We start from the raw sequence: 25,527 nt of genomic DNA, 5'->3' as shown, positions 1-25,527 counted from the left end.
TTATTTTGCTTATTGAATTTTGTTCAATGTAACTGTGTATGTCATGCACATGTGTCTCCCAACGAGAGATTTTGTAAATTGTTTTTTTTTTGTAAATAAGTGTGTTCAATAAAAAAAAAAAAAAAAAAAAGTTCTGAGTTCCTGCAGTGGCGGGAGTTCATAATAGATCTCCTGCCTCCACCTAGTGGCAGAACTTCAAAATGCAACGTTGGTGGGTTACTCACGTCATGGGTTTGATTTACAATAAACAGACAGTCAGATAACAGCCAAAAGATACTCGTAAGCGCTAACACACCTTTACAGTTCACCATTGATTAAAAAAAATAAAAAAATAAATAAAGCTCCCAAAATGCATTACTGCCAATCAACTAGGCTATATTATTAGCCTATTGTTAGGGTACAATTATTATTATATTTAGACTTTGCAGGGTGTGTGAGATTTATATTGGCTAACCTATTACTAAATCAAAGAGATCTAAGAATATTTTGGCAAAAGTGTTGGCTGCACTTTTTGGCAATGTGTATTTTTATTGTCATTCTATATTCTGTATTCTAAATAAGAAAGGGAAAAGAGAAAAAAAGTCATGTTATGTCATGTAAAAAGATACAGTTGCCTATGTTTTGGTAAATGTGTTGCTATTATTCATTTTAAATAGTGTGAATTGTGTAGATATTTATATTATTTATAAAGGTCTATGACATGTAATTATTGTTGTCGTTTTAATATAAATGATAAACGGGAACTATCTTAGTTTTTAGCTCTTGTGACGCAGTTGTTTGGGTTATTGTGCTCAATGACGAGTTTGTAATCAGACGTGAGCGCGCGCGTGACATCACGACCCGTGAGTAATCTGGCGACATTCCACAGCGGCTGTCTCTCAAGTCCAGTCACACATGTCAAGTTCCTTGTTGTAGCACGGAAGTGTCTGAGTTTCTCATTAGTCTTTTGTGCTTACTCTTTGTAATGTAATGGCGAGTTCCCTTTAACAAGTGTCTGTGATCCCGTGTAGCACAGCTGTCATGGACTGGAATCCTGAGTCTCTCATGATGACGCGAAAACTACACCGGAGGCAGGTGAGAAGATGAACTTTAACTGCATTACCCAGCAGCGATGCTAGTTAGTTTTGCCTCTCTTAGAGTTAACTTTAGTATGCAGTTTCTTAGTGCTTCACTTAAAACATGAAAATAATGTTATTGTTAATTGAGAGCCAACAGAATTCATGAATCACAGGCAGAGTGTGTGTCTGATTCAAAGATGTAGGCTATCTGCAGAATAAACCAGAAATAATGTCTGGCATAAAACTAAACAGCCAGGTTTCTATACAACCTATTAAACATAACCTGCCAAATCACTTTTATATCTACATTGTTCTAACTTTGACAGTGGTTCCTTGATCTTGATAACATTGATTCAATAGAATGTGTCATGAATCAGAAATATGAAACCAAACCAAGAGAAAAGACTTCTGCTAAGCCATGAAAAGGTCGAACGCCTTTGTTCTAAGATTTAATGGTTTGATTGTCTGTGTGACACTGAAGTTAAGTTGTCTACTGCAGCCGTCATCAATAGACACAGTATCTGTGATACGACCTGTGTTTGGGGTCATAAGCAACACAAAACGTTCCCTTGCCAATCAAAACATTTGCTACGGTTGCAATACCTCTGCTTCTGTAGGTGTGGGACGATCTGAGGTATTTAGACTATTTTACAGTAAAACAAACATTGATAGTTATCTAGGGTAGAATCAGATACTAAACTACAACTAAATCAATTAAAAAATGCAGAAACAACATTCCAACCCTCATGACTTGATAACTGAGTCACCAGGATGTTGTTTCTGGTATTCACAGGCATTTGGGGGGTTTCTTGTTTCAAAAAGAACTATAAGATTATTCAGTTGTGTGAAAGTAGAACTTGGTGGTGGATAAGAACTTTCCGAAATGCTTTCATTTGTGTTTCAGTTTACAGTATAATGTGCATGCATCTGTGTCATCATTATACTATTTTGCAACAGAGTAAGAACATAGGGACAGGTTGATAATGATCTGTGCTCTTGCCAGAAATCCAGAGTTTGTAAACTCTTTTCTTACATATTTAATTCTTTATCTTATTGTACAATAATATAAATATGTTATTGCACCCATAACGGGATAGTTCACTTTGAAATTATTTTTTGATATGTTTTATCTTACCTCAAGGGCATCCAAGGTGTAGGTGTCTCTGTTTCCACAGTATTTTCAATTTTGATATTTTTAGGTCAAACCGTTCTTGTCTATCAGTCATATAATGGAGGTCTATGGTCACCACCTCAAAGAGCATGCACAGAGAAGTCCAAATTAAACATGATTTAATGACTCGTAAATGTAAGTACACATTGATGGCCTAAGACACGAAACGAGCGGTTTGTGTGAGAAAACGAACAGTATTTATATCGTTTTTACCTCGGTCTGGAAAGCTTCAGAAGTGATCACTCGCGCGGTTGTGAAAAAAATTCTACGTTGTCTGTTGATATATCGAAATTGTCTTTCATTGAGATTTTTTGTATATCTAAATATGTTTAGATATTCACAGTGAAGGAGAACACTTGTGAAATCTCTGTGTAAACAATGAGTGACGTACACACGCGAGAGATCACTTCCGGCGCTTCCTCAGATCACTTGGACGTGGCTGTGGTTACAAGAGGTAAAAACGATATAAATACTGTTCGTTTTCTCACACAAACCGTTTGTTTCGTGTCTTCGGCCATCAATGTGTACTTACATTTACGAGTCATTAAATCATGTTTAATTTGGACTTCTCTGTGCATGCTCTTTGAGGTGGTGACCATAGACCTCCATTATATGACTGACAGACAAGAACGGTTTGACCTAAAAATATCAAAATTGAAAATACTGTGGAAACAGAGACACCTACATCTTGGATGCCCTTGAGGTAAGATAAAACATACCAAAAATTAATTTCAAAGTGAACTATCCCTTTAAGAACACACTGACAGTACATTTCCACCTTTTTCCCCTTCTTGTAAGTGGGGTTATTATTCTGAACTGTTTATATTGTGTTTTTGTTGTAGGGGAGCATTGACCTTTTAGAAACTATTGGAGTTGTAAATGAGAATGGCAATAAGATCCCATCCATGCCACCAGTGGTAAGGCCTATAGCACTTCACAGCTCATAATACAGGTTTCAAAGTGAGACTAGTGCAAATGCTTCTATTTCGAATTGAATACATTTTTTTTTTTCCCATTACAAATGTCTGAGTGAAACAAGGAATTGCACATACAACATAATACAGGTTTCAAAGTGAGGCTGCTAGTGTAAAGACTTATTTTTAAAATTGAATATGTTAAAACAACTTACTGTATATTATCAGTGTAATAGTGTAATAGAAAGATGGCAGCATGCATTAGTGTTTTCCAGCATGATTTGACTATGTTCCAAATAGCATCTTTTGTGCGTTATAATAAATCAAAATGAAATTTGAAATGGGATGAGAAAAACCCCACTGTACATGTTTAAATTATTTTTAGCTTATATACACACAAAGGAAAGTCAGTAGAATGATATGAGAGTTTGCATAGGATGTATTTATGTAACTAAGTGGGAAGTTTCTCATAATAATTTATTCTTTCTTTTTAATCTCAGCATCCTCCCCTGACCTACGATTTTGTTCTTGTGGCAAAAATATCAGAAGAAGAGGAAAATAACCAATGCAACCGAAAACAGAAAGCTTTTATTGAAAGTTTGAAAGCTAAGAAATTAAATGTTCAAGTAAGTGAGTTTTTGCATTTTCTAGATGTGGTTTAAGAAGTCTAGAACTAATGTCTTGACATATGAAGGGCGAATTCCCTTTTTGCATGTAAAAGTGTAACTAAAAATGTCAAGAGTTGCGTAATTGCTGACACAACGATTGAGTGGAAAACTGCAGTTCTATTTTGCACAATTTCATTGCTCAAACAGTGTGTCTTTTGTCTGTGTGTGTATAATATGTACAAGTCAATGATACAATATGCTGTTAAATGAACTTTTACTGATAATTGACTCACCCCCATGTCATCCAAGATGTCCATGTCTTTCTTTCTTCAGTCGAAAAGAAATTAAGATTTTTGATGAAAACATTCCAGGATTTTCTCCATATAATGGACTTCAATGGGGACCAAACGGTTCAAGGTCCAAAAGACAGTTTCAGTGCAAACTGTTCAAAGGGCTTTAAACGATTCCAGACGATGAATAAGGGTCTTATCAAGCGAAATGATCGCTTATTTAAAAAATAAAAAAGTTTAAGTTTTATAAGCACAAATGGACGCCTTGCTCTGTTCTGTGACGCGCATTCATGACTCTCCTGTTCGAACTCGTTCGTCAAAATGAATGAATCTTTTTCCGAGTCATTTGGTTCATTCAACGAACAAAACGAACGAATTTACTCGGAAAAAGATTTGTTCATTTTGATGAACGAGTTCGAACAGGAGAGTCAAGATCACATCACAGAACAGAGCAAGACGACCATTTGAGCTTATACAACTTAAACTTTGTTATTTAATTTTTAAATAAGCGATCATTTCGCTTGATAAGACCCTTATTTATCGTCTGGAATCATTTAAAGCCCTTTGAACAGTTTGTAGTTTGCACTGAAACTGTCTTTTGGACCTTGAACCGTTTGGTTCCCATTGAAATCCATTATATGAAGAAAAATCCTGGAATGTTTTCATCAAAAATTTCTTTTCGACTGAAGAAAGAACGACATGGATATCTCGGATGATATGGGGGTGAGTAAATTATCAGCAAAAGTTTTTTTTTGAAAAGTGAACTACTCCTTTAATGTATTATAATATCATATTATACAATATTATTTAGTTGATAATGTTACAAATGTTGTCGGATATATGCTTTACTCTTTTATTTTTATTTGGTGTGCGTTTCTTTTTACAGAAATTTAGAGATGATGATGATACGGTATTTTATTGCATTAGAGCACCGGAAAGGGTTTTTGAGACATACCGCTATCTCTTAAAAGTGTCTGATGCCTGTAACTGGAGTAGTGATCAGCAGGGTACTATACCTCAGTCAACCAGGTAACACAGTCTCAAAAAAACTCTCTAGCCATTTTCATGACTGTTATTCAAACTATTTTTTAAAGACGTGATTGGCATTACTTTGATCATTGTTCAGTATCGACTAACTAACACATTCCTATTTTCGCCCAACTTCTCAGTAAATTTTGCCGATGAATAGAGATTAGAATAGATGCATAGAGATTTTCACCAATTAAACGGTTCGCAAACAAAATGCTACTTTTCTTACTCGTGGTCAGTGTTGGGAAAGTTACTCTAAAAAAGTAATTAATTACTAGTTACTAATTACCTCTTCAACAGTGTAATTAGATTACGTACTAATTACTCTCTCTAAAAAGTATTTAATTACTTTTAATTACTAATTACTTTCAAAATCCCATATCAATCTCAACCAGCTGAATAATACAAGGATAGACATGAATCTGTTTTAATTTTTTCAAATAAATACTATAAAATTGCATGAACTGACCAAGGTGGAGAAGGTTACATTATAAAAACATAATTTTTAACATCAGACAATACATTTTGATGTTAAACCCACTATTGTTTTATGTCTGCTCTCATGACATTTCACACGTTTTTCATACATATTTTACAATAATTCATACGAATTTGTACGAGTGCAGTCATACAATTTAGACACCTCATAAAATGCATACGAATCGCTGTGAGATCGGATTGATCTATACACAGTATTTACCTCAATTACATCAGAAGTAACTGTAATTCAATTATAAATGAAGAGTAATCCCTTACTTTACATATTCAAGGGAAAAGTAATTAAATTACAGTAACTAATTACTTAGTAATTAGTTACACCCAACACTGCTCGTGGTAATCTGAGTAATCCCTCTCTATGGTGCAGTGGAGAAAGGTGACATAGTCACGATTGATGTATTGTGAAAAAATCTGTGTTGTACACAAATAAAGAAGTCACTTTAACAGTAGGGCATTGTGGCTCTGTTTCAGGATTCGTATTGTTGATTTCATTCTGCATCACACATGCATCAAGTCTGACGGTGAGTAACAGTTTCCCTAGATTGCTCATTCATATTACATCACTGTATTATTTCAACCTTTATATGATTCATCCAGAACTGTCGATTCCACAATACATTCTCTCGCTCTACCTCTCTTAGGTGTTTCAGAATATCTGCCCGATCTCATAAAAAAAAATGTTTTCGAGACTCACTTCTGCTTACATGAGGTATGATTTTAATATTTATTTCCTCTTGCTCACAGCATTTGTGCACCTGTAGTACAGAGTCCACACTGCAGAATCATTATGCAAATGTGTTGATAAGGAAGTAAATCCCAGGGTGATAATTATACATTTGATGCTCAAAGCAGCACATAGGAAACGTATCTTGTCACAGTGAGTATTTGATCACACACATAGAAGAATTCTTTACTTTGAATACTCAAATCAAGTTTCACTCAGAAAAATGTAAGATTTCAGAAGTCAAATGAGATTCTTTTCAAGAACCAACGAACAAAACCCCTGCTTCGCAACGCAATCGCACACAGGCATTTTGATGCAGTGCGAGTTCCCTCGAAAGGGAACCAGGACAACTAAACCTACAGGGTCTCTAGTTACAGTCCAAATAAATTAGATTTCATGGTTTTGTAGTAATCGTAACAACATAAAAAAACAACAACAACTTTGTCCTTTGTCCACTTTCATTCCTAGAAAAGGGAGCAGAAAGAACTGAAGCAGAGCTGGGCTCGATGGTCCGCTTGTTTTCGGGGGCAACCCATAACTAACATCAGGTTCTCTTTTTTATTTATTTTGTGGTTGTACTCATCTCTCTGTTGATTATAGACTTATTTCCATTCTGCTGCCAATAGAAAGTATCCTGGAAGGTTTCTTGATGATGCATTTATTGTATGTGTTGTCAGAAACTACCTTGGCGAGAAGGTGGCTCTTTATTTCCTGTGGCTGGGCTGGTACACATTTCTCTTGATTCCTGCTTCTGTAATTGGTCTCATAGTATTCCTGTATGGCCTGGCTTTCTACAGCACAAGTCCTCTCATGTGAGTAACCTAATATTAATAAACTTCAATGTTTGATTTTTAAATACATCTTTGTTTTTCGATAAACATTTATGGTACTGTGTAAGGTCTAATGTAAAATAAGGGTCCTGAAGCCAAATCAATATGTGTTTGTGCTTGTGTGTGTACACAGACAAGAGGTGTGCCAGTCGAACGTTATAATGTGCCCTCTGTGCGATATTAGTTGCAAAGTGTGGGAGCTTTCCGACACCTGCATGTACGCAAAGGTACTGTATTTTTTTTTTATGCAGACAATTGTGCACCGACAAGTAAGTGCACTCTTACTTTGTTTTTTACATATACACACATATGCTCTATATCACGACTCTATCACCCACTTATATGAAGCATTCAAGGCCCTTTAGGTAACATATGTCATATTTTAATGGTTCAGTAAATCTGTTAGGCTAACTGAGATTTTGGTATGGAGATAATTGAAGATCATTTTTTTTCTGTAGTAGTCTTAAGTCTGGAATACACTACAGAACTTTTAAAATCTGAACAGATTAGGCATCGTACACTTGCCAACTTTATAAATGGTTACAGCACTGTAAAAAATGATTTTTTGGTTAAGTAAATACTAGTGAAAAAACCCAATGTAATTTACTTGAAAAAGTTAGTTCAGGCAAGAATTTAAAAAACTAAGTAAATTCCATATCAGTACTTCTTTCAAGCGAGTATAAATGAAAGTGTAATATCAACTCAATAAAATTAAGTAAAAATTACTCAACTTTTCTGATACTGGGGTTCCCATCATGCACTGGACCTTGAATAATTTAATGAGGTTCATTTTTCACTGGTTTCCAGCTGTATTTACACTGTTTTATCATTGATTTTTGTTTTCAGTATTAGTAAATTGCCATTTTGTGACATTTCGAGTAAATTTTTTGCTTAAAACGAAAAACGATCCATCAAATGTTACCACCATTGTGTATTGTCCACCAAGTATTGAGGTGTTTGCATTCACATAAGGCTTAAAGTCTGACATGATGTATATATAAATTACTTAGATGATCTAAGTAAAGAACATACTATAAATGACTAATAAAATTTAAGATAACTGTTTTAGTGAAGTGTAAAGGCAAAGGAAATCGGTATTAATCAACCTTTTACAAGCCGAGTTAAAATTACTTATTTTTTGTAAAGTTTACTTAATTCCATATTCCAAGTAAATTTAACTTAAAGATTTCTAATTAAAGCTACTGATAAATATGTTTAGGTTTTTACTTGGCAAATCTTTGTAAATTTACTAGCATTTTCTGAGTGAGATCGTTTAGCAAGGTTTTTTCAAGTAAATCCTACTCCAAATTTTTTACAGTGAGGGTAAAATGGGGTTCATACACTTCCAGACTTTAAAATCGTTCCGAACACAACAAACACAAACAAGAGACACTTCTCAATGCTAGGAGAGTTATGACAGTTGATGATCACGGTAATTGTCACAACAGGAAGAAAATGAGACAAGCGAATTTGGATTGAGATGGAGATGAGTAGCACAGTCAGTTGTTTTATCTGTACTGAAGAGTCAAAAAAATTGAGGCTTATTTTATGCACGTTCTTTCAATTTACTTTTGTTTTGTTATTGTATTTGTATTGTATTTTATTGCTAGATAGAGGACAGCTTCTGTTTCAGTAACGTTTTAAAATTGGCTCAAAATATGAAAAATGTTTTGATATCCTCCGACTGGATGGAATCATTGTCTGAACCTTAAGCTTCAGAGTCTGAGCCCATCATAAACTATGCGATTTTATGTGAAGTCCGTCAAATCCGTCTGTCCGAATCTGCATTTGTCGACTCATCTAGACAGCAAATCGGAGTACAATTTGTGTATTGTATTCCAGCCTATTATCAACACTATCACATTTGTTTAATTAAACTATATACATCATAATCAACTAAAACGCATGTGCACCCTGAGTCCATGACAACCGTACCCCATTCCGAACTAAACTGTATACCTAGACGAAGAAGTTCCAGTCCCCCAGCTATATATATACAGTATATATATTTGTGGTGGGAGGAGCAAACGACAGCATTTAACAGCGGCGGTGATGAGGCTTCATATTCTTCAGGTGTGCCTCATCACACACCGTCAATTCTCCAATTCAGCGCTCCCCTTTCCAATCACATTCACTTCAGTCGAAAACCTGGTGAAGGGTGTTGGGTTAAGGGACGGGGTGGCGCTGATTACAAGGGAGGGACAGCCGTTCCGTCACAATATACTGTATTTTCCAAGAACATTTTTCTAACATTCTGTTTAAGTTACAAAAATGTTATTTCAGAATCTTCCCTTAATGTCCAGTTTTTTTTATGTTAGGGTAACATTATAAATAATGTTTTTATCTGTGCTAAAATTTTTATAATGTTATTACAAACCAGGTAACTTTATACAAAAAATCTATTAACATTACTGGTAGAACAATTGTTCAAAACTTTCAGATAAGATTTCCAGAACATTGGCCACATTTCTGTGAATGTTCTCTCTTAGCTTAGTTTTCTATTAAATAAAGGTATAAATGTTTTATATGTGCTGACACTGTGTCTTTTGGGCCACATGTGCAGGTGAGCCTTCTGTTTGATAATGAGGGAACAGTAGCATTCGCCATGTTCATGGCTGTGTGGGGTAAGTTCAACAACAGCTCTAACCTTGAATTGATGGATTGATTTAGTTGGATTCATTAAGTGTTATGAGAGACGTTATTGTCTTCTTTACAGCCACTGTGTTTCTGGAGTTTTGGAAGCGTCACAGTTCGTCTTATGTGTGCGCATGGAAGGTCTTTGACTGGTGTGAGGAAGAGGTATTACACATTAATCTCTATCACAAAAATACATCATACAGTATTAGACCTTTGAGTTAGCGACTGGGAATTTTATATGAGTACTGATAACTTTAAATAATATGGTCAAGCTGCCCTCTTGAAAAAGCTGCTGGCTAAACTAATAAAACAAATCGATGTGTAGGGCTGTCTGTTGGAAGCTAATTATTTTAGTTGATAAAGTTTTAAATATGGATATTTTTCTTACACAAACGCACCGCTTTGCTTCAGTAGACCTTTATTACTAATATATTTCTAGAAAAAAAAATGTATGAGGGTCACGTAACTAATGACTGGTGTGAAGTACAATTTTAACACACAATTAGTCACTCTCTGTTCCGGTAAATTCTCAAAATCAATTGCAACCAATTGTTTCTCGGTTTTTGATGCACATCCACTGCTGCTATGCTACTATTTTCATTGTTACTTCAAAAAAAACTGCATCATTGTTACATCATGGTGAAGAACTACATTATAAAGCTTAGGGTGGTTGGGTATAACATGTAATTTTGTATGCACTTGTACCATGCAGGAAGAATTGATTCTGGAGATTGTTAATAATGCACACTGTGAACCCAAGATGCCCATGCACTCTTATCTACGGTCCACTATAGTAATGGTTTTAGCCACACTTATGGTAAGAAACCCATGTTGATTTTGCAAAAATCTATTTACTCTCATAAAAATATATAGTTCATATATGTACGGCTAACGCTTTTTTTTGTTGTCTGTGTTTTATGTGTTGTCAGATGCTGATCATCATTGGTTTGACCCATGTCCTAGTTGTGTTTCGAGTGATTGCTACTGTACTGTTGGCTGAAAACAGTTCTTGGCCCGTCATTACGGAGAATTCCCAAACAGTTGCCCTGATGCTCGGAGCTGTGCTACACTACATCACCATCACCGTCATGACTCGGGTAAGCTCTACAAACCTCCCACTATTTTCAGAGAACTGATAGTTGTCTTATTTTTAAAGACCCAATGAAATGGCTTGATGAAATGGCTTGAAATGGCTTTTAAAAATTATTTTATTTGCTAAAATACTCTCCGTTCCAGTAAACCAGGGTTCCCCAAACTTGGTCCTGGAGGGCCACTGTCCCTGCAGAGTTTTGCTCCAACCCTGATCAACCAGCTTGCTCAGGTGTGTTTGATCAGGGGTGGAGCAAAACTGTGTAGGGACAGTGGCCCTCCAGGACCAAGTTTGGGGAACCCTGCGGTAAACTCTCAAAATCATTTGCAAGCAGTCCGATTGTTCCCTGCCGGTTTGCCGCTTCAGGGCACAAGATGTCAGCATTCCCGAACGATCCTCCGAGGAGGGTCGTAGAACAGTCACTATAGAAATGGTTTCAAAATTCAGTTTGGTTCTAGATTTCTGCCTAGATTTCTTGGGGTCCTCCCTACGTGGTGGACACTGAGCAGGCTCTGGTTATGGAGCAAGAAGTACAGACTCTTCTGCGAAAGGAGGCTATAGAAAGGGTTCCTCCTCCCAGTAGGGAGTCAGGGGTTTACAGCCGTTACTTCATTGTTCCAAAGAAGGATGGATACTTACATTCAAACAGATTGTGTCACAGATTCAGTCCGAGGACTGATTTGTCACAATAGATTGAAGGACGTTTTCTCTCAGTCGAGTGGGTTGGTCCTTCCCCCCGCCCAGAATTGTGGAAACTTTGGGCTTGGCCTCTGAGGGGGTTCAGGTCTCTCAACTAAGGTTGTTGAGACCATCCTTAACTCCAGAGCTCCCTCCACGAGGAAACTCTACACCACACCACATCCACATCTTCTTCCGCTCATCCGGGGCCGGGTCGCGGGGGCAGCAGTCTAAGCAGAGATGCCCAGACTTCCCTCTCCCTAGACACTTCCTCCAGCTCTTCTGGGGGGATACCGAGGCGTTCCCAGGCCAGCCGGGAGACATAGTCTCTCCAGCGTGTCCTAGGTCTTCCCCGGGGCCTCCGCCCAGTGGGACGTGCCCGGAACACCTCCCCAGGAAGGCGTCCAGGAGGCATCCGGAACAGATGCCCGAGCCACCTCAGCTGACCCCTCTCGATGTGGAGGAGCAGCGGCTCTAGTCTGAGCTCCTCCCGAGTGACCGAGCTTCTCACCCTATCTCTAAGGGATCGCCCAGCCACCCTGCGGAGAAAGCTCATTTCAGCCACCTGTATCCGGGATCTTGTCCTTTCGGTCATGACCCAAAGCTCATGACCATAGGTGAGAGTAGGAACGTAGATTGACTGGTAAATCGAGAGCTTTGCCTTACGGCTCAGCTCCTTCTTCACCACAACAGATCGGTACATCGACCGCATTACTGCTGAAGCTGCACCGATCCGTCTGTCAATCTCCCGTTCCATCCTTCCCTCACTCGTGAACAAAACCCCAAGATACTTAAACTCCTCCACTTGAGGAAGGATCTCTCCACCAACCTGAAGTGGGCAAGCCACCCTTTTCCGGCTGAGGACCATGGCCTCGGATTTGGAGGTGCTTATTTTCATCCCAGAAACTCTACACCTTGAAGTGGAAATTGTTCACTCCCTGGTGCGGAGAGTACCAGCTGGACCCAGGTATCTACCCTGTGGTTGCGGTGCTGGAGTTCCTGCAGGGGCGTTTCTCCGCAGGTCTATCCCCTCCACACTAAAGGTGTACATTGCGGCCTTAGCTGCTTACCACGTCCCTTTAGTGGTGTATTCTTGAGGAGACACCCTGTAGTATGCTTCCTTCCTTTGCTTGCTTAGGATGCTTGCACAATGACTTCACACAGAACAGGCATTTTCTGTTATGGCGTAGTGGGTATAGTGTTCCCACAGCATCTCAACTAGGGGTGGGCGATATAGCCTAAAAATTATATCACGATATTTCAAGAATATTTGCGATAATGATATTCATCACGATATAGAAAAAATATATATGAAACAATGTTTTATTGGTGATTGCAGCTGGCTGGCAGCAGCATTAGTGCAAAAAAAAAGTATAACATAACTCCTTATCATTTTATTTTAACAATAACTACAGTAATACATTAACAATATTAACAATAACTTCAGAAGCCTGCACAATATTGTCACCTAATAAAATTTACCTAAACTTTGAAGTACAAAAATAGTCTATGTCTAATAGTCTGCCTGCATAGTTTTTGGATTAGCATCAAATGAGGTATACAATACCTAATTTATACAATAATTGTATAAAATTGGAACATTTAGGGAAAAAAACATTTAGTGGGGAATAAATAAGAGACAATTGTAACACTAAATCTGGTAAAACTTTACACATTGCTCTTTGTATTGTACATTCATGAAAAAAAAAACAAGGTAACAAATCAAAAGGATTAATTATTATATAGCATAGTCTACTATAAAATTGAGGCATGTTTAAAATGTATAGCACAGCTGTTTAATGAGGCAGCAACATATGATCGATAGGACAGAACAAAGGCTATTAATAATCTTTCATTGCGCAAAAGTATTATGATATGAAAGGCTCCAATATATCGCACAGCGCTTATGCGCATCCCGAGCGCTGAATGATGCGCTTGAAGCAACACGGAGTCACAGCGCGCACGCGCAGCGCGTCGAATACTCCGCACTGAACAGTTCAAAGCACAAAGTAAATAAATATTGATGCGTAGCGTCGTGTATAATATACAGCATCTAGCTGTGCAATCGTTTATCGAGTCCTTTCTTTTAACAGTTTTACATTTCAGTTACTGTGCGCGTGATGAACAACAGTGCTCTGACTCTAGTGTTTTGCTCTAACAGACACCCGGCCGGTAGAAAGTAACATGATGATTTAACGTTACAGCAATAAAGTCCAGCAAGATAAAGTTGTGTTATGCGAAACCATAGACCTTTTATTTACAAATATAATAATAGTAACATTGAATCATCTTAGAAAGAGTTTAATCGTGTTGACTGTTGTACCCGAACTGCGGAAACTCTGAAGGAAGATTAGGCGAATGCAAAATGTACGCTAGTAGGGAAGTGGTGAAACGAGTTTTCATGCATATTTGACAAAATAAATAATAATAATTGTGTTGTTGGAGATCTGACCTCTTGTACTCAAACAACTTCCATACTATTGAAGTAGCGCCCTTTTTAGGAACTAAATCTTGATCTGATCCGGAGGCTTACATGCTGCTGTGTTGTTGTGCACGCGCTAAGTAACGTAAATACGCCATACGTCATCATATCATCAATATCGCGATATGACAATTTTTTATCATGTAAAATTTTATACCGGTATTATCGTGGACGGTATGATATGGCACAGCCCTAATCTCAACGCAGCTCGATTTTCCTTGAAAGGAACGTCTCAAGTTACGACTGTAACCCTGGTTCCCTGAGAGGGAACGAGACGCTGCGTCACCCTACTGTACTCCCTGTTTGCCTGTGATCGACTTGCTTCAGCCTATCAGATCCAATTGTGTTGAACTTTAACAAAGAACCTGCCTACAAGGAAGTAAACATTTCTCAATGGAGAGAGGCCAGACTCTATGTACAAATGAAATGTACGAGAATCTGGTTGAACCAGGCTAGTGAGAGTCAAGAGCGCAACTAAATAAACAACAAAAAAACTGATCTCCATAATGGTGACCTAAAATTTCAGTTTTCTCCTTCAGTGATTCTGCTTGGTAACATCAGGCGTCTTTAATAATGCTCAATCATCACTAAATTATTCAATTAATTATCTCATTAACTTTAAACCTGATTCGGTGTTCCTTTAACACTCGGCTCAGAGTTTAATTGGGTCGCTTAAAATTACTTAATTCCATTGTTGAAATTACATGAACAAATTATGTTTGTTAAACGTAACCCAGTTATGTGGAACCTGTTTACATAAAAAAATGAAGTCAATATATAATTTTTTTGAGTGAAGGCCGTAAGACCTCCATTCATTTTCAGAACACATTGGAGATATTTTAGATTTAGTCCGAGAGTCTAACCCTCCACTGAAAATGTATTTACGACATACTGTCCTTTTCCAGAAAGGAAATAAAGACGTCATCAAAGTAATCCATGTGACATCAGTGGTTTAGTTACAATTTTTTGAAGCATCGAAAATACAATTTTGTCCAAAAAGAACAAAAAACAAAAATAACATTAAACAATAAACCAAAAGTAACATTAAACAATGTATTGTCTTCCGGTTCTGTCCGCAGTGCTGACATAAGATGCTGCTGACGTGTTATCTGATAACCAAATTATTATTTATTGCCTGCACAGCTCTTGTGTTTCGTTTGGTCAAACACCACAAGGTGACACCTCGGCCTCAGCACTGCCACTCTGAGCTCGATTGCTTATGTCTAAGTTAAAACACGCCCCCCTCATTAACATACGGAGAAAGAAATGTTGGAATAAATAAATGTGGAAATAATTAAATGTGGAAATAAATAAATGTAGAAATAAATAAATGTAGACATTAAAACATAAATACATAAATGAATGTGGAAATAAATAAACGTGGAAATAAATAAATTAATAAATGTAGAAATAAATAAATAAATTTGTGAAAAAATACAATTATACATAAATATGGAAATAAAAGTATAAATACTCATTTATTTGTACTTTTTTTACATTTCTTCGTATATTTATTTATGTATTTATTTTTGTATTTTTGCTTTTTTACATTTCTTCGTATATTTATTTATGTATATATTTATTTTTAATTAAGTCAGCTTTGGCATTTCATAGTTTTGGACCAAAATGTATTTGGTATGTAGTAACTAAGCCACTGATGTCATATGGACTACTTTGATGATGTCTTTATTTCTTTTCTGGACAAGCACAGTATACCGTACACACATTTTCTTTTTTTTTTTTTTAAAGTTTTCTCCACTTCAGTTTTACCTCTCAGCTCTTGCACAGGTAACGTCTGTGTGCTCGAGGCTTTAAACATCTCTAGGTGAAACAACTGATCCTGAGCAATTGACCTTATTCACAATCACAGCAGCGCCATCTTCCTTTTTTTTTTTTTTTTTTACATTTTCAATGGAGGGACAGAAAGCTCTCGGACTAAATCTAAAATATCTTAAACTGTGTTGCGAAGATAAACGGAGATCTGACGGGCTTGGAACGACATGAGGGTGAGTCATCAATGACATAATTTTTTTTAAATTTTTGGCTGAACTAACCATTTAAGTAGCCTGTTTTGAATCAGCGTTTGCATTGAGTTGCCTGTAATGCAATACAATTTGGAACAGAGCTTATTTCTCTTTTGGCTTATGATAACAATAGTTGTAACCATGTAATTATTTCATTCAGGTCAATTGTACAGTAGCCATGAAGCTGAGTGAAATAGGTCAGTGAAACACGGTTTGTGACTTTAATTTTCAGACATTTTTATTGTTAACCCTATTTGTTTGCTATACAACACTTGTCAAGACTATACTGTTTTCTTTTTGTTGTTGTTTGCAGAGAATAAGCACTCCCATTCTGCCATTGAAAGGAGTTTCACAGTGAAGATGTTCACATTCCAGTTCTTTACAATGTTCTCCTCTCTCATGTACACAGCGTTCTTTCTGGGAAGGTAGCCTTGACAATTAATAGTTTCTAATATATAGTATTATCTATGATATTATACTAATAATTACTGTAAATTAATTGCTCTGTTTTCAGAGTAATCCCATTGTTATAGTACTTATGAATTTATTTGTACAATTAATATCAGCCTTTACCAGATACATCATTTATGAATTTGTCAGTATTAGTTTTGTGTAGCCCTGTCATATGCTTTGACCGATTGGTTATATTGTACGGTTCAGTTTAGGTGTTTTTACCAGGGCATAACTCATTTCCTCTAAAATTAATACATTTTTACTGTAATGAAAATGTACTGTAAGCAACAATAAAAAAGTAATGCACTTAACAAAAACATTTTTCTTTTAAGAATTAATGGTCACCCTGGAGGATATACAAGAATATCTGGCAGATGGAGACTGGAGGAGGTGTGGCAATTATAATTTTGTCTACACTATAAAAATTAATATGCTTTATCTAATCAATAGAATTGTGGCAACAGATTACAAGTAATATTATTAAGTAAATTGAACAAATTAGAATTGAGTAATAATTAATCAAATTATTCCTTCAAAGTTAACCATTTAAAATAAGTAAAGTTTACACCAAAAAAATTAACAAAAATATCTCACTATCAGACAGACGTCAACTCTTTATTTTATATTGCCAACATTGAAGACACCTGATGTTAACAAGCAGAATCACTGAAGGAGAAAACCGTCATTTCAAAAAAAACCTAAAACAAACACCGATCACCATAATGGTGACTTAAATGTATGTTTTTTTTCTTTGGTTGTTGTTGTAAGTTTTACTCATTTTAAATGGTTAACTTTTAATTAATTATTACTCAATTCTAATTTGTTACATTTAATTAATAATATTGCTTGTAATCTGTTGCCACATTTTTTTGGATTAGATAAAGCATATTCATTTTTTACAGTGCACAGTGTGCTATAAACAAAATAGCCTACTATATATATATATTTTTTTTTACTTATTTGTTTACACTAATTTTTATGCAATATTACATTCTTTTCACTTCAGTGTCACCCAAGTGGCTGTCTCACAGATTTGTTCATTCAGATGTCTATTATCATGGTACTTAAACAGACCTTCAACAATATCTTTGAATATTCTGGTCCGTAAGTGGAACATTTTTATTGTCTTTTTGTGGTCTGTGCTTTTCCACTGGTGTTGGAAATCAAGAACTTTTTCAGAACCACTTCCATATATTAAGTATAAAATACTGACAACCAAACATTTTTATGACGTAAGATTCCGCTACTACACGTCTTTTCTATTGTGTGCTCTATGTTGACTTAAAATGTTACCGAAAGTAGTATTTCAGTCATATGCTATTATGCAGTTAAGACCATTTCTTTGTCAAGTATTAAAAATAATAGTTAAGGATCCGGAATCATCACATTTCTTATAATCCTGATCCCTATTTTACACTGCTTCGTCTACTTTGTATGATATACAGTAAATGAATAAGAGATAACAAACACCTATTTATACCCTCATACAGATGGTTTAGAAGGTGGTTGAACAGGAAAAAGACCCAGAAGCTGCGGAGAAGATGTGTAAAATGCTATAAGAAGGAGTGCACCAAGGAAGGATCCGAACTCTGTGAAAACTGCAAACGCGAGGAGCTCCACAGAAACTATGGCCTGATTAAAACTGACAGCTTCAGCCTCTTTAATGAGTTCTTGGAAATGGGTACAGATCTTGAAAATATGCTTGAAGATGTAATCGTCATTTTGTGTGTGTGTGTGTGTGTGTGTGTGTTCCCAGAACTGATTACTAGTGGTGTTTGCTAAGACAATATCACTACTATTGTTCATTCTTATATTTAGGGATGTAACTAAAATCCCTAACCATATTACATTTTGGTCAGTAACTCGTCCTACACATTTTATCATGATTGAGATCTCAAACCATAGAGATTTGAAGTAGGCTTCTTTGATTTGGGTCACTAGTAACCCCAACACAGTAAAATACTAATAACCACCTAGAATGCCTTAGCAATCACTCCCCACAGCAAGTTTTGAGTCTTCAAAACTCTTCTAGTGTTCATTTAAGAGGATCCGGTAGAAAGCGTATGTTTTCTTTGAAACACAGATGTCTAAAATGAGCATTTTTTGTTTGTTTTACCTCCCCAGTGATGCAGTTCAGTTTTACTACTATCTTCGTAGCAGCATTTCCTTTGGCTCCATTGTTGGCTCTTCTAAACAACATCATTGAGATCCGATTGGATGCCATTAAGATGGTCAGTCTTGAACGCAGACTAGTACCAACAAAGGCCAACAATATTGGTGAGGGAAAAAAAGGCTCAAGGCGTTATAAACAGAATATTCATATCATGAGAAATCATTTGATATTTAAAGGGTTAGTTCACCCAAAAATGAAAATTAAGTCATTAATTACTCACCCCCATGCTGTTCCAACCCCGTAAGACCTTCGTTCATCTTCAGAACACAAATAAAGATATTTTTGATTGAATCTGAGAGTTGGATCACTCTTCCATAGGCTTCCTAAGGGACTGGCTCTTGACGGCCCATAAAGTCATTAAAGAAAAGGTTTAAATATTCCATGTGCCTACAGCGGCTCAATTATAAGTTTATCAAGCGACGAGACTACTTTTTGTGCAAAAAAAAACATAAATAACGACTTTATTCCACTATTCCATTACTTCCTTATGGGCGCATGCGCGAGAACTGAGACGAGGACGTTCTCATTCGTCTACTTCTTGTTACCGGCTGCTCCGCTTAGGAGTTTTACCGCCCCCTACCGTATAAAATGATAATAAGGAACACTGTCGTTTTTTGAGCAGATTAAAGGCTTTTAAGTGCACCTTGTAGTGCGGAAAATACACTAATTGAAAAGCGTATGTACAGCGCGCATCTTCCTCTGCTTGTAAACAGAAAGTTTTGCGCTTCCAGCTATATCAGCACATCATCTTATACGGTAGGGGGCGGTAATACTCCTAAGCGGTGAGCAGCCGGTAACAAGAAGTAGACGAATGAGAACGTCCTCGTCTCAGTTCTCGCGCATGCGCCCTTAAGGAAGTAATGGAATAGTGGAATAAAGCCGTTATTTATGTTTTTTTCGCACAAAAAGTAGTCTTGTCGCTTGATAAACTTATAATTGAGCCGCTGTAGGCACATGGAATATTTAAACCTTTTCTTTAATGACTTTATGGGCCGTCAAGAGCCAGTCCCTTAGGCAGTCTATGTAGGACTGATCTAGCTCTCAGATTCAATCAAAAATATCTTTATTTGTGTTCCGAAGATGAACGAAGGTCTTACGGGGTTGGAACAGCATGGGGGTGAGTAATTAATGACTTAATTTTCATTTTTGGGTGAACTAACCCTTTAAGAGCTTATGGGACTATGTAAACAAACTGTAACTTGCTGAACTCAAAACTTCCAGTGCAGTTCAAACTGACCATTTATATTAACAAACTGAAATTGACGTGTTGTCTGAAAGAATCCTTCTGAGCTCCAGTCACTGTGAGGAAATACAATAGTTAATCCTAAATATTAGAACAATTATAGATAAGGGTAAAATGTGGCTTTGTTTATTGCCTACAACTCTTTGAATATCCTTCTGAAGCAGCTGAACCGGATCCCTCTGATCCCTCATCATTTCAGTCTTGTTTTAACAGTTTGAGTAGCACAAATCTGTTCAGATTATTTTATTAATCTGTCACAAAATAATGCAACTTTGCAAAGAAACTTGACAATTAAAAATAGAGGATGGAAAATTATCATGAAAAAATATGTGGACCCTCAAACAATGTTTAATTTTTTTTTCTAAATTTCAGGTGTTTGGACTGAAGTGCTGGAGGCCATTAGTGTGCTTGCGGTCATTGCTAATGGACTGGTCATTGGTATATCCTCTGATTTCATTCCTCGTCTGGTTTACAAGTACTACTATGGGCCTTGTGCCAGCGGCAGTGCTACAGGCATTGAGTAAGTTGATATTTCAAACCTGCTTATCAACATATTTGGAGCACCACACATGTGTCTTTCAATCTTCTTTCTTTAATTTCAGTTGTATGGTTGGATACATAAACAACACACTTTCCATTGCTTATATAAGTGATAAGAGAGTTAGTGAAGATTTCACACATCATCAGATGGTCACTTACAGTGGCATAAATGTGACACACTGCAGGTAATATCTATCTATCTATCTATCTATCTATCTATCTATCTATCTATCTATCTATCTATCTATCTATCTATCTATCTATCTATCTATCTATCTATCTATCTATCTTAAACACCTCAAGCAAGTTTACACTGTTTATGTACTGTTTATTTACTGTACTGTTTATTTTCAGCTACAGAGACTACAGAAGTAATGAAGACTATAGTTTAACAAATCAGTTTTGGGTCATTCTGGCAGCACGATTAGTCTTCATCATTCTGTTTGAGGTAATCTGATACATAAATAAGAACATGATTACAGATACAGAGTAATTACACTAAGAATAATGGTTCACTCACTATATTGATCTATCTCTCTGTGACCAGCATGTAGTTGTGATCTTTAAGTGTGTAGCAAGCTGGTTTGTCCCTACTTCCCCCCTGGATGTGAGAAATGAAAGACTGTATGATAAACTCAAAAGGCTGAAAGAAGAATTGAGGTCAGTAACACGAGCGAATAAAACGTCTCAGGTTATGTATGTAACCCTGGTTCCCTCAGAGGGAACGAGACGCACAATGTAAAATGTGAAGCACATGTAAAATCAGTCCAATGGAAGCGCGAAACGTCATGGGTGACGTCATAGACCAGGAAACTATAAAGCAACCCTGAAATCAGACCACCAGCTTCTTAAAAAACATAGTATGATCACATTGACATAGTGTGTAAGCTGCCGAGTACGCTTTTAAAGGCTTGATGGGTAATGTCAGGGCTTTCAGAGATGACGCTGACTGGGGGGAGAGATAGCTCGCAAGCGTCTCTTCCGCACGAGGCATTGTCAGGTAACCATAGTGTTCAATTCCTTGAACTTTACTATGATTATGCACTCTGAAAGATGCTCGATCTCGACACCTCGGTGTGGAGATCGGGAAAAAAACGGGAGTTCCCGACGTGGAGGTCGTGATCTAGATGGCAAAAATCGTTCATCTAACAGACTTTTTCTAAATTCAATATCAAAATCGTCAGCTGGCCATTCGATATTTAATTTAGCTACAGCACGAGATAAAACCTCCATAAGCTCCTCATCAGCAGGGGTATGAGCTGGCGAAAACTCATAATCACCCATATCCACGACATCAGAACTGGATATCTGCAACATTGGTGCCTCAACCTGGCGAGGACAAACCGCAGCGTGGGCTCGTTCCTGGGCAGAGACACCGGATCCAGCAGAGGGTTGAGAAAGGGCGGGGCCCGTCTCAAACCCCGCTACTAGATCCATCTGCGAACCCCAAGATGAAAGCCGGCAGCAGCGGGACCCGCACCTCGGGGTACGCGAACCAAAACAACACAAAGTTGATGTGTGTCCCCACCCGTGATATAACGAGAGCAGGGAACAACACAACGTCTAAAATCTTGCTTGCTCGCCATGATAATAGATAGAGATATTTTGGGCTTTGACAGACAACAATATAGACAAGGACAGATTTCACAGAGAGCGCTTGCTGAAGGTGCAGAAGCTGGTGGTCTGATTTCAGGGTTGCTTTATAGTTTCCTGGTCTATGACGTCATCCATGACGTTTCGCGCTTCCATTGGACTGATTTTACATGTGCTTCACGACGTAATCATGCAGGGCGTTCCCACCGCGTCTCAAACGCAGCTCGAAGTTCCCTTGAAAGGGAACAACATTTTAATACAATTATATATATATATATATATATATGATTTTAGCCTGGGTTGTTTTGTGCTAAAAGTCTCAATGATTATGGTTAAACAAGTTGATGATTATTGCGCTGTCCATTTTTAAAAAATGTAGGGTGGTAGTGGATTTTATTCATTGCAATCTATTGGAAAGTGAGGCAAAATGTCATTCACCTGATCTATATATATATATATATATACACACACACACACACACACAGTTGTAATCAAAATTATTCAATCCCTGCAAATCAGGGTTATTGGCAAAAATGTACAGACTTTCAGCTGTTTGCACTGAACAAATCAGACAAAAGTAATTGATATACACAACAAATGTTTCAAGTTGTTTCCCCAAATTCCAGATTTAGCTGAAAATGCAACTTTTAATGTCTGCAGTCTCAAAATTATTCAACCCCCTGCATAGAATCCCTCACAACAGCACAAATCTGCCTCAAACACACGTGGTGTAACTAATCAAGGCCTTCATTAGTCCCACCAGCTGTCTATCTGAACTTATATATACAGTATATATAAAGAGAGAGAGTATTCTTAATATGGATAAATAATGTGAAGATAATTAATGTTTTAATTCATCTTTAACTTTAAAAATGTATGTATGTGTTTTGGTTCGTGTTATTGATTTTTTTTTTTTATCTAATTAATATAATCTTTTTTTCTAGAGTCCAAAAGGCACAACAGGACACTTTGACCAAACTAAATGAGAATGGTAATGTAAAAAGAACATCTAAACAGAAAAAGGCAAACAAGCTAAATAGTATGTGAGACAAATGAGCTAAAACAAGGTGCCCCCACATGAAAATCTTATTTTTGTGTAATCTCAAGATTGGAATATTTGGCTGGATGAGTGCATATGTCTTTAATACGTTGATCAAAGCATTGATACAGTTGCATGAATTGTATATAATTTTGTATTTTTTTTTTTTAGCATGGAAACCCATTAGTTGCATTTTTTATAAGATGTATATGTAAAACAAATATGTGACCTATTATGCTCATGATAAATGGCATGGTTATATAATTCAGTTATTTTGTGAAATAATGTATAAAAATAGAGCCAATGAAAGTGCTGTGGTTTCTGTTCCTGTCAAAATGTAATTGAATAAAATTCATAAAATTGATGTCTTGATCTCTCAGAATTCATTCCACCAATAGTTGCACTAAATGGGTCAGGAAATCAAAGAAATGAATACAACCTTATAGGCTAATACTCTATCATAACCTCGAAATGAGCTCTGTCATGCATTTGAAGCAGTGAAATCGCACCTCTGTTGTGCCCGTCCTGGCCGCGCCAAACCTTTCTCTCCTCTTTAAGCTCGAGATTGACGCGAGTGCCACGGGTGCTGGTGCCGTGCTGTTGCAGGATGGAGAAGGATATCTGCCATCTGGTCTGCTACTTCTCTGTCAAGTTTAAAAAAAAAAAACATCAGCTGAACTACTCCACCATAGAGAAGAAACCCTTGTATTCCTGCTTGGTGGTGATAGCACAGTGGATAAGACATGTCTTTGGTGTGAGAGACCCAGGTTCGAATCCACTGTGAGACACCAATGTGTCCCTGGGCAAGACACTTAACCCCTAGTTGCTCCAGAGGCGTGCGACTTCTGACATATATAGCAATTGTAAGACGCTTTGGATTAAAGCGTCATCTAAATGAATAAATGTAAATGTTAAATGCTTATCTGAGATTAGGTGGGAGTGTTTTGGTTTGTTTTGTCTCAAGTGGTAATGAATTATAACCTCTAATGTAGTCAAACCCCTAGTTTGCTTTTATGGGGGGAGTGTTATGATCCTTAGGCTGTGAGTGCGTGGAGTCCCTGCTGTAGTGTGTATCAAGTCTCGTGCTGGGGCTTACTCTCATAGTGGAGGGAGAGTGGTAAATTGTATGGTATTATTTTTCCCTTTGTGTTTTGTCCCTGTTATCCTGTGAGCTACCTTTTAAGTTGTTGGTGTGATTATCATCTGCTGCTACCTTAACTGGCCGCTTCCCCTTTGTTTGGGGAAGTTGTTTTCTGTTGTACCTTTGTAGCCCTCAAACCGTATTCACTTTATAGCTCTTAAAGGGTTAGTTCACCCAAAAATGAAAATTAAGTCATTAATTACTCACCCCCATGCTGTACCAACCCCGTAAGACCTTCGTTCGTCTTCGGAACACAAATGAAGATATTTTTGATTAAATTTGAGAGCTGTATAACTACCACATTGGCTCCTAAGGGACTGCCTCTTGACGGCCCAGAAAGTCAATAAAGAAAATGTTTAAATATCCCAAGTGACTACCGTGGCTCAACTATAAGTTTATCAAGCGACGAGAATACTTTTTGTGCGAAAAAACAAACAAAAATAACGCGTTTATTCGACTATTTCTTCGACTATTGCCAGAAACGAGATTTCCTTAGATTTCCACGCCGCATGCGCGAGAATTGCGATCTGCTTACACCAGCTTACACTACTTCAGATCGCAATTCTCGCGCATGCGTCGTGGAAATCTAAGGAAATCTCGTTTCTGGCCTACAAGGAAGAAAAGAAATAGTCGAATAAACTCGTTATTTTTGTTTGTTTTTTCGCACAAAAAGTATTCGCGTCGCTTGATAAACATATAGTTGAGCCACGGTAGTCACTTGGGATATTTAAACATTTTCTTCATTGACTTTCTGGGCAGTCAAGAGGCAGTCCCTTAGGAGCCAATGTGGTAGTTATACAGCTCTCAAAATTAATCAAAAATATCTTTATTTGTGTTCCGAAGACGAACGAAGGTCTTACGGGGTTGGTACAGCATGGGGGTGAGTAATTAATGACTTAATTTTCATTTTTGGGTGAACTAACCCTTTAATCCTGTAATTGTGGACAAATGTGGGCACAGAGGACTCAGAGGTGTGATCCTAATTTTTATTTATTATAAATGTTATATCACTGTCTTCGATAAAGTTTTGTCTATCCATTTATGGTGTCAGCCTATGGCATAAATAGAAGCAAAATGACAAAATAATTAATTAGAATACTTACCAAAAGTTCCTCCAGGTCGCGCTTCGCCGTCTCTGTACACGATTAAAATTTCTTATGGCACAGCTACTATAAGTCAGTCAGTTTGCTCACGTGACAACTACGTCGTCAAGCTCAGTTTGAGCCTGTGCAGAACGCTTGGCTATCAGGAAGTGAGTGCCCATGTTGAGCTTCAGCTCTCTCCGTTGAACTCAACGGGGTCGCTGTGTCCA

At 37.2% G+C, this 25,527-nt stretch overlaps 1 protein-coding gene and 1 long non-coding RNA gene across 5 annotated transcripts; one reads left to right on the top strand and one right to left on the bottom strand.

Moving 5' to 3' along the window:
• The first annotated feature begins 849 nt into the window (after window positions 1–849).
• On the top strand, window positions 850–23,438 carry LOC120468013 (anoctamin-9). 4 transcript variants are annotated; one of them, XM_039656653.2, is made up of 24 exons: window positions 850–1,070; window positions 3,072–3,146; window positions 3,644–3,769; window positions 4,928–5,070; window positions 6,040–6,089; window positions 6,210–6,277; window positions 6,761–6,840; window positions 6,970–7,104; window positions 7,256–7,349; window positions 9,686–9,746; window positions 9,839–9,921; window positions 10,472–10,576; window positions 10,689–10,856; window positions 16,194–16,230; window positions 16,347–16,458; window positions 16,819–16,876; window positions 17,493–17,590; window positions 17,977–18,167; window positions 18,611–18,763; window positions 20,275–20,422; window positions 20,505–20,627; window positions 20,797–20,890; window positions 20,990–21,102; window positions 22,980–23,438. In XM_039656653.2, exons 2-24 carry the CDS (start codon window positions 3,135–3,137, stop codon window positions 23,080–23,082), a joined length of 2,355 nt encoding a protein of 784 aa, XP_039512587.2. In that variant the 5' UTR covers window positions 850–1,070; window positions 3,072–3,134; the 3' UTR covers window positions 23,083–23,438. The 4 variants fall into 4 exon arrangements, with proteins under 4 accessions (XP_039512587.2, XP_039512586.2, XP_088983644.1 ...); XM_039656652.2 differs by having other exon boundaries at window positions 850–1,074; XM_089127517.1 differs by lacking the exon at window positions 850–1,070 and adding an exon at window positions 2,828–2,932.
• LOC148964968 (uncharacterized) lies at window positions 23,205–25,527 on the bottom strand. The gene is made up of 2 exons (XR_016150638.1): window positions 25,319–25,527; window positions 23,205–23,718 (listed from the first exon to the last, which is right to left on the bottom strand). It is a non-coding gene; the product is annotated as an uncharacterized LOC148964968 (long non-coding RNA).

This window comes from Pimephales promelas, chromosome 25 (assembly GCF_988280905.1).
Source record: "Pimephales promelas chromosome 25, fPimPro1.hap1.1, whole genome shotgun sequence".
Taxonomy (NCBI): domain Eukaryota; kingdom Metazoa; phylum Chordata; class Actinopteri; order Cypriniformes; family Leuciscidae; genus Pimephales; species Pimephales promelas.
The sequence above is the reverse complement of the archived record's forward strand: the minus strand, read 5'-3'. Positions and strand labels throughout refer to the sequence as shown.

Bases quoted from the DNA above. Each gene is read 5' to 3' on its own strand.
- LOC120468013 (XM_039656652.2), top strand. From the start codon at position 1,021: ATGGACTGGAATCCTGAGTCTCTCATGATGACGCGAAAACTACACCGG. The intron at 1,075-3,071 runs GTGAGAAGATGA...TTTTTGTTGTAG, and splicing joins GAAAACTACACCGGAGGCAG to GGGAGCATTGACCTTTTAGA. The intron at 20,423-20,504 runs GTAAGTTGATAT...CTTTAATTTCAG, and splicing joins GGCAGTGCTACAGGCATTGA to TTGTATGGTTGGATACATAA.